Raw genomic sequence first — 8,971 nt, forward strand, 5'->3', positions numbered from 1 at the left:
TGTTTTCTTTTTGCTCAATTTGGTACTTAAAATTTTTTGTCCAATTCGATATTTGAATTTGTCAATTGTCATACAAATTATCCCTAAAACACTAATGTGTTAGTATTTTCTATGAGAGAACATAACTAGTTAATGTATGACTGATGATATGAAATCTAATGGTAAGAATAGTTACATTTATATGGAGTTTCTTTTGTTTCGCAAAATAATATTTTCAAATTTTATTTTCCATTAGGGCTATGATTACTATGGCCTGGTATCCACAAAAATATTATCATAATTAAAGGAAATTCGTGTTAAAAAATTGTGCTTTGAGCTATGTTCAATGAATTGGTATTGAAGAAAAAAATAAAAGTTTTAAAAACCCAAAATAAATTAAATTCATTATGTTAAATTAAAAAGGCATAATGACTTATTTGGCTTTTCAACTTTACAAAAAGTCATTTTAGTCATCTATTTAATTTTTCGTCTCTTTTAGCCCTTAAACTTACTTTGTTCGTTAAATCACCCAAATGAATGGAAAAGTTAATATTTGTTAACTTTGGTGACATGACATCGTCGTAGTGGTCCACGTGGATGCTACATTAGCAATTAATTAATTTTTTAAAATTAAAAATATTTTTATACTTTAAATACATTTAATAAATTTTGATTTTTTTCATTTTAAAAATAAATAATTATTAACATAGCATCCACATAAATGTTACGTCAACAAAGTTAATAGACATTAACTTTTCCATCTATTTTGGGTGATTTTACAAACAATATAAGTTTAAAAACTAAAAAAACACTAAAAAGCTAAAAAAAAAGATTAAAATGATATTTTTTGTAAAATTAGAAAATCAAAATCGAATTAACCAGAAATGGATAATATTACGATTCCATTACCAATACTATTTTTAAAACATTGACCCTAGTTGTAGATCCTAGTCATTCTTGGGAAAGTATGGAGAAAAACGTGCGTTTTAACTGGCCGAGAAATTGAGAAAATAAAATGCAAAAAGAAAAAAAAAAGAGAGAATGGATTGGGTCGGGGTTCAAGTAAAATTAAAAGTAGCTATTGGGATATTTGAAGCCTAAGATATTTCTGGGCCCAAAAGGCAGAGCGCATTTGAAACAGAAATAAAACCCTAGCCCTAATCTCTCTCACCTCTACTCTCAAACGCCGCTGCCTTCTTTGTTTCTGCGCCGCTGCTCTACACCTTCCTTCGGTTCACCCAATGGTACCTCTCTTTCTCTGAATTTCATCGTTTGGTTCTTCCATCTTTCCTCTTATGTGTTTTATGCATGTTTCATTAACCTTTTTCTTTATGTTATGTAACTATGAAAAGGCATCGGAAAAGAAGCTGTCGAACCCAATGAGGGAGATTAAAGTTCAAAAACTTGTCCTCAACATCTCTGTCGGTGAAAGCGGTGATCGTCTCACCCGTGCCGCTAAGGTAACCCACAAAAACCCATTCATTTTCTTTTTTCATATGTTTTTCTTAATACTAGTTTAATCCATTTTGCTCCTATTTAGGTCTTGGAACAACTCAGTGGTCAAACCCCTGTCTTCTCCAAGGGTAAAATCCCGACACGCAATGTTGTCCTTTAGTTTCTATTTTTGGTTGGATGTTGTTGTTAATGAAAATAAAAATTTGGGGTTGATGTGAGCAGCTAGGTACACTGTGAGATCTTTTGGAATCAGGCGTAATGAAAAGATTGCTTGCTACGTGACGGTGAGGGGAGAGAAGGCTATGCAACTTCTCGAGAGCGGTTTGAAGGTTAAGGAGTATGAACTTTTGAGGAGAAACTTCAGTGATACTGGATGCTTCGGATTTGGCATCCAGGAGCACATTGATCTTGGCATCAAGTAAGTTTATTATTTTTGGTCCCTCTATTAATTTTTAATGTTTTAATTCGTGTTGTTACGTTTATAATGTCTTATGGAAACATCGAGTTGAAACTTTATGATTAAAATAGAATGGACACAGGAGAGCTAGGTTTGGGTTCTTTCATGGGTTTGGGTCTTCTTTTGTTGTTGGAACTTTATGATTGCAAAACTGTACTACCTAGTGGCCAAACAAAAATATACTATACTACTTGAATGGCAATGCATTTGTGTCTCCTGCAATGCTTTATAAGTTAGGATGTAATAATGGAGCTGCATTGCTGTTAGCTTCCTCTAGGATGTAATTATGAAATAGCAATGCTACTTTTAACTGGGTTAAGTTGTTTAAAGGTTTGCAAGAAGAGTGTGGCTCGAAAACTATAACTCCAATTCAGTTTTAGTGGTAGTTTAACACTGGCAGCCATTAAAGGAATCTTGTGGATCTCTGTTCTTTTATTCCTGTTAATAAGTTAATTAAAAGCAGTTCTTGGCAGCATATTCTATTGCTAGTTGCATTCAGTATTGATGCTATATATTACATGAAGGTATAAAATTGCAACCCTTGTCCTCTTTCTAGGTACGACCCTTCAACTGGTATCTACGGTATGGACTTTTACGTTGTCCTGGAACGAGCTGGGTACCGCGTTGGTCGTCGTCGCAGGTGCAAGTCACGTGTTGGTATTCAGCACAGAGTAACAAAGGAGGATGCCATGAAATGGTTCCAGGTCAAATATGAAGGTGTCATCCTTAACAAGTCTCAAAACATTGGAGCTTAGGGGTAGCATTTCAAGTTCAGTTGAGTTGTTTGAAGTTTTGGTTATTTGATTTTGACTATTTACTGTATCTGGTTTTTTGTTTTACCGGAGAGATATATGATTGACTTGAAATTCCAAAGTACCTTCCTTGTTGGTTTATTACATTATCAATATTTATACAATTGGAGAATGCCTTTCTCTGTTCAAGTATTTTGAATTGGAGCTGCGGAAATAAGAGTAAAGCTTAGCATTTGCTATTACACAAAAAGGGGGGGGGGGGTTCTGTCTCCTTATGACATCAACAATTGAAGAAGTTCAGTCTTCCTCAATCTGGAGTAACCCTTGATTCCTCTGGCTTTTGCTAGTTCTTTCAACTCAGAAAGTCTTAGTTTCTCCATGTTTGCCAACTCTGAGCCCTTCCCGTCGGTGGACACCACTTCATTGTTCCTCTCAGGGGTCTTTGTTCTGGGTGCTGTTGGGTGTGGTATTGGCGACCTCTTTATAAAATTAGATGGTGGCCTTGATAAATTGAACTCCTCGGTTTCTACAGTAGCTTTCTTCTCCACTTTACTTTTCTTAGAGATGCTACTTCTCCATCTCAATGCCTTGGTACCCTTTTTTGATCTAGTGTCTGCCAAAATTGTAAAATATGTAAGTTTTGGCGGTGACCATTTTGACACATCAAGGAATTAAAGCTTCAATTTCTTTGTCCGTTTTGAGGTCTGGTAAGGATGGTCTGGCTGTCTATGCCAATCCTAAGATGCCTGTCTGACTCGTGTTTCCCTATCTTGCAGGCATTCCAATCACTAGAACAGTGACTATCCTTACCAGACCTCAACACAGTGCATGTGTGTTGGTAACAATTATGTTTGAAAAAACTGGAATGCTTTAAAACTGTATGGAATTGGATGCCAAAGCACGTTACCTTTTACATTCATTCTTGATTCGCGAATAACATCCGTAACTGATTCAGCTGTGGACTTATCCTCGAATGAGCTGAAACTTTCAGACTTAGCCCTTCCAGGCTTACCCTTGGAGATTGAAGATTGTATCCTTCTAAACAGAGCAATCATCTCTTCCTTACTGGACGATTTAGGTGCTTTAATGCCACTAGATAATTTCTCATTTTCATCAATCTCCTTACTTCCTGGGGCATTATTAGAACTTTTCTTTGGACCGCTTCCTTTTGTGTTGCCATCAGATGTTATGCTTGAAAGAGTTGGCTTAAGTGAGCTAAAGGGCACAGACTTATCTGCAATCTCTGCCAAATTTAATAAGCTGCATCAACAAATGATCCCTCAGTTTCTAGTCTATGAAATTTCAGACGGATCAGGAGCAGCAGATTCATGTGTTTATAATCGTAATTCCAGGTGGAAAGACATATATGTCATGTCACCGAATTTAACAAAGGAAGTATTGAAACAATATGCAAATCTACATTGCAAAGTTGAAGAGACAGGCCAACACAGTGAAGTATTTGCATGCTGAAATGCCGTAATGTTAGAAATCTCAAGTCGATCAAATTCATGCAAAGATGATTCAAACAGAAAACAAGTACTTTGGAGACAAAATACCCAGATCTCTTCCAAATGGCAAGCTTCAAATACAGGGAGTTATTAGCAGGTCCCTTAACACACAAGGTACAACAAAAATATTGCAACGAATAGATGGGATTTATGAGAAATATGAAATGATAAAAGGCCATGGCGAAAACTTATTACCTGTAAGAGATAAAACAGGCTTTCTCAGCTTAAGTTGCTTGTTGAAAGGGAAAGAAGGAGCGAAACGAGATAGAGACTGAAAGGAAAGAATAGCAGCAGCCATGTTTTGCTTGCAAAAATTCCAGATTCCAAATGCAATTGGATCCACAAGCTATATCTATACGCTGTAAGTTCTAATAATTTTATTAATTCCTGAATTTGCTGGTCCACAATTTTATTTATTTATTTTTCTGTGAGCGTGCACATCACGTGCCAAACGAATCATCTAACTGTTAGCTTTTATGCTTGAAACCTTCCCCTTTTTCCATGGCTAATACTCCCCCAAACTTGTCTTTCTCGCTTCTAAATCAAAACCCAAAACCTTAATTAAAACTTTTCAAATCTTCTTCAAAAACCCAATCTTTTTTTCAGTTTTTGAGGTCATGTTGGAAAAATCCACCGATTACCAATTTAAAGATTATTTCTAACGATGCTGTTACCTTTAAATCCTATGCTCAATGATATGCAACTTGTGGGACTTAAAGGAAGCGTGGAGGGGTTTTCTTCAACTGTGGAGAGTTGTAAGTCTTGCATGTTTAATCTTTTGATATGATTTCTTAGACAGATAAAGTCTCATGGACATTGATAGTTGTTGGACATGGCATGCCTGTGTTTGCAAATGAAGGCATTGCTGCTACCTTCAACGAGATAAGGGATGCGGCATGGAATCTAATGAAGGATCCTTCATTTCATTTCTATATTGCATGCTAGGAGCCATTCTGGATTACTTTAGGAAGATTGGGGATTCTTCTACATAGTGAGAAATGATTGCAACATTCATGTGTGGTAAACTTTCAAACGCATATGAATTATTTGAAAAGAATATCTATTAGAATTCAGACCAGATGCCACAATTTGGGGAGCGCTTCTATGTAGTTGCAGGATTTACGTACCATGGTGTTAAACTAGCTGAGAAAGTTGCAAACCCGAAACTACTAGATACTATTAATATGCACTTTTAGCTAATATCTATGCAGCGGTAAAAATGTTTAAGTGGAGAAAATGAGAGAGAAAATCGGCAGGAAGGGTTTAAGAAACGGACACAAGCTGCACCCTAGTCGGATGGTAATAATAGTCAAAGTCGTAATACTAAAAGTAAATCACGTTTTATAGAGATTAATATTAAGGATGCCAATGGAACGATGCTGGGCTGAATGTTACTAAATTTATTATGGATTTATGATACTAAAAAATCATTATTATCAAAGTCTTGCTACAAGATCACAATCATGCCAGAATAAAGAGTATACAACTCAAACAAGGCTATTAACAAATAATCTCAAGCAAACTTTAAGAGAAAAGTTGAGAATATCACTAAAAGGGGTTAACTTTGACAAACGAAAACCTGAAGCTATAATACCTGTATGGAAAATCCTAGTGAACTCAATTGAGATCATTGAGTCTATAAACCACAACCCAAAAATCATCATAAACTTACATTTGATAGAACCTCAATCGAAGAGTTGATCAAAACAGTAGTTGAACAAAGCTGTCTTTTTTTGTTTCTCCTTTCCTTTTTGATTTGTTGGCACACACTTTTTTCACACAAAAAATGTTGTTGCCCTCTTTAAAAAGAATAGGTCACAAAATTATGGTCTTCCCACACATAGTGGAACACATGGGGCCCCACACCTAACAAATCTCTCCTTCCCACTATGTGGAGGTGTTCGTCATACTGACGATCGAGCAACAAGCTTCTAACTTCCCTTTGGTAAAGTCTTGGTCAACATATCTACACCATTATCATCAATGTGAATTTTCTCAAGCTCTATCAACTTAGCATCGAGAACTTCTTATATCCAATGATGCCTCACATTGAGATGTCTAGACTGAGCATAAAAAGTCAAATTCTTACCAAGATGAATAGCGCATTAGCTATCACAAAACAATACATATATCTTTTTGGCAAAGCTTAGTTCTTGCACAAATGTCTCCATCCAAAGCAACTCATTGCATGTTTTTGTAGCTACAATAAATCAGACTCGTTAGTGGATAAAGCAACACATTTTTGGAATCTAGATTGCCAAGTCACAACTTCCCCTACAAAAGTGATCAATTAACCTAAAGTAGATAATCTCAAGTCAATATCTCTAACCATCTCTAAATCTGTATATCCAACTAGAATGGGCTTCTCATTGTCGAAACAAAGTTTCAAGTTGAAAGTGCTTCAAAGATATCTCTTTATCCACTTTACTGCATTCCAGTGCTCTTTGCCTCGATTAGAAATAAATCGACAAATAGTACCAATCACATAGGCTAAGTTTAGTCTCGTACACTCCATTGTATACATCAAACTACCCATTGAAAAAAAGTAAGGAACTTTTCACATGTCTTCCTTCTCTCTCTATTGATGGACTTTGCTTGACACTCAACTCGAACTACATAGTAAGGGGAGTGCTCACCATCTTAGCTTTATCCATATTAAACCTTTGAAGTCCTTTCTCAATGTACCTCTCCTATGATAACCATAACTCTTGGCCTCTTTATCACATGTCAATTTAATGCTAAGAACTTGCTTTGTTGGCCCAAATCCTTTATCGCAAAGGACTTACTCAACTCTTGCTTCAACATGGCAATTCTAGAAGCATTATGACCAACAATAAGCATATCATCAACATAAAGCAATAGGGTAATGAAATCATCACCAGAGAATCTTTGAACGTAAACACAATAATTAGAAGTAGTCTTCTTGTAGCCATGTTCCCCATAATAGAATTAAAGCTTCGTGTACCATTAACTTGGAACTTGCTTCATTCAATACAAACTCTTCCTCAATCTGTACATGCAATCCTATTTCCCTTGTACAAAAAAATCCTTTGGTTGTTCCATATAAAGCTCTTCCTTCAAATCACCATGAAAGAAAGCATTTTGCACACTCATCTGTTCAACCTCTAAGTCATAATAAGCTGACAAACATAATATAGTTTTGATAGAGAACATCTTCACAACCAGAGAAAATATTTCCTCAGAGTCAATCCTATTTTTCTAACTGTAACCTTTGACGACCAATCTAGCTTTGTATTGTGGAATGGAATTCTCTTTTTGCTTCAACTTGTAAACCTACTAATTTTTCAAAGATTTCTTACCCTTGGGCAATTTTACCAACTCAAAGGTATGATTGTCATGCGAGGATTGAAGTTTATCTTTCTTAGTCTCAATCCATCTACCTTTGAATTAACTTTTCATAGCCTCCTCATAGCATTCAAGTAGCCTCATGTCAGTTAAAAAAACATGCTTATTAGTAGAATACCTCAGAAAAGATCGTCAATCTTTAGTTGATCTTTAAGGTGGAATTGTTGGTGGAGCTATAGGTGCTTGGTGTTGATCATTCTCAACCTCATTTATGGTAGCATCAAAATTAACTATACCCTTTTGATCATCAATGTTATCTTCTTACTTGTCATCATGAATAGGATTTGACGAAGGAGTTAGAGGAACTGGATCCCTGTTGATCAAGTTACCACTACTTTATGGATTCCTCTTCTCCGTCTTATCAATGTCTTTGATGGTTTGATCCTCAAAGAAAACCAAATCTCTAATTCTCACAAGTTTCTTTTTAATCGAATCATACAATTTGTACCAAAACTCGTTATGATTGTAAACAATGAAGATATATTACCGAGTCTTGGCATCCAACTTAGATTTCTCATTGTTTTAAACATGAAATAATGATTTACGATTGAACACACACAAGTGATCATATGACACATCTTTAGCAAACCAAACCCTATCTGGGACATCACCTTGCAAAGGAACAGTAGGAGACAAATTAATCATATGTGCAACCGTATACAAAGTTTTAGCCCAAAAAGATCTAGGTAACTTTGCATTTAAAAGCAAAATCTAACTCTCACAATTAATGTTTGGTTCATTCTCTTAGCCAAAACCATTCAACTGTGGAGTCTTTGGCAATGTCTATTGATGTCTGATTCGTTATAACTAACAGTAATTATCAAATGATCCTTTGTACTTGCCACCATTATTAGTACAGATGCACTTCAAAATTTTCATAATCTCTTTCTCAACAGAAACTTAAAATTGCTTGAACACATCAAGTCTATGGTCCTTTCTTTTCAAAGCATAGACCCAAAGCTTCCTCAAATAGTCATAAATGAAAGTTACGAAGTAAAGTGCAGTACCATGTGACCTAACCATTAATGGACCATAACCTTCAACAGACCATAAAATCAAAATGAACTAACTCTAGCAAATCTGACTTTCTTGAAGGAGGATGGCATTTAGACGAAACTCTTCTTTGCTTTCCAACTAGACAATGAACATAATTCTTTAGTGTAGCATTCTTCAAATCCAAAAGTTGATTATTCTTAACCAAATAATAAAGCCCCTTCTCACTCATATGACTATGTCACCTATGCGACAACTCTGTTGAGTCATCATTTTCTGTCACATTCAACAGGTATCGAGAAGTCGAAGCCTACATCAAATAAAAGTTTGGATTTCTCTTCCCTTGAGCTATAATTGATTTGCCATAATTTGGTACGTCAAATTAGGCTCTCCATTACACTCGAGGAGCTTATTCTCAAGTAATTTAAGTGTCATACCTAGTTTTCTTTAAGTCTAGAATT

The 8,971-nt window shown here is 35.6% G+C and overlaps 2 protein-coding genes across 2 annotated transcripts; one reads left to right on the forward strand and one right to left on the reverse strand.

Annotated features, from left to right (window-relative positions):
- The first annotated feature begins 999 nt into the window (after positions 1–999).
- Positions 1,000–2,835, forward strand: LOC107901696 (60S ribosomal protein L11). The gene is made up of 5 exons (XM_016827784.2): positions 1,000–1,223; positions 1,332–1,439; positions 1,520–1,562; positions 1,657–1,852; positions 2,448–2,835. Exons 1-5 carry the CDS (start codon positions 1,221–1,223, stop codon positions 2,644–2,646), a joined length of 549 nt encoding a protein of 182 aa, XP_016683273.1. The 5' UTR covers positions 1,000–1,220; the 3' UTR covers positions 2,647–2,835.
- LOC107901698 (SAP-like protein BP-73) lies at positions 2,747–4,536 on the reverse strand. The gene is made up of 3 exons (XM_016827785.2): positions 4,347–4,536; positions 3,551–3,886; positions 2,747–3,256 (listed from the first exon to the last, which is right to left on the reverse strand). Exons 1-3 carry the CDS (start codon positions 4,447–4,449, stop codon positions 2,916–2,918), a joined length of 780 nt encoding a protein of 259 aa, XP_016683274.1. The 5' UTR covers positions 4,450–4,536; the 3' UTR covers positions 2,747–2,915.
- Between the last annotated feature and the right edge of the window lie 4,435 nt (positions 4,537–8,971).

The sequence above is a fragment of the Gossypium hirsutum genome, chromosome D06 (assembly GCF_007990345.1).
Source record: "Gossypium hirsutum isolate 1008001.06 chromosome D06, Gossypium_hirsutum_v2.1, whole genome shotgun sequence".
Lineage (NCBI taxonomy): Eukaryota > Viridiplantae > Streptophyta > Magnoliopsida > Malvales > Malvaceae > Gossypium > Gossypium hirsutum.

Excerpts from the sequence above, each read along its gene's own strand:
- LOC107901698 (XM_016827785.2), bottom strand. The coding sequence starts at position 4,449 with ATGGCTGCTGCTATTCTTTCCTTTCAGTCTCTATCTCGTTTCGCTCCT. Across the intron at positions 3,887-4,346 it reads GCCTGTTTTATCTCTTACAG|AGATTGCAGATAAGTCTGTG; the intron begins GTAATAAGTTTT and ends TAAATTTGGCAG. Across the intron at positions 3,257-3,550 it reads ATCAAGAATGAATGTAAAAG|ACACTAGATCAAAAAAGGGT; the intron begins GTAACGTGCTTT and ends CAATTTTGGCAG.
- LOC107901696 (XM_016827784.2), top strand. Across the intron at positions 1,440-1,519 it reads GTCTCACCCGTGCCGCTAAG|GTCTTGGAACAACTCAGTGG; the intron begins GTAACCCACAAA and ends GCTCCTATTTAG. Across the intron at positions 1,853-2,447 it reads CACATTGATCTTGGCATCAA|GTACGACCCTTCAACTGGTA; the intron begins GTAAGTTTATTA and ends TCCTCTTTCTAG.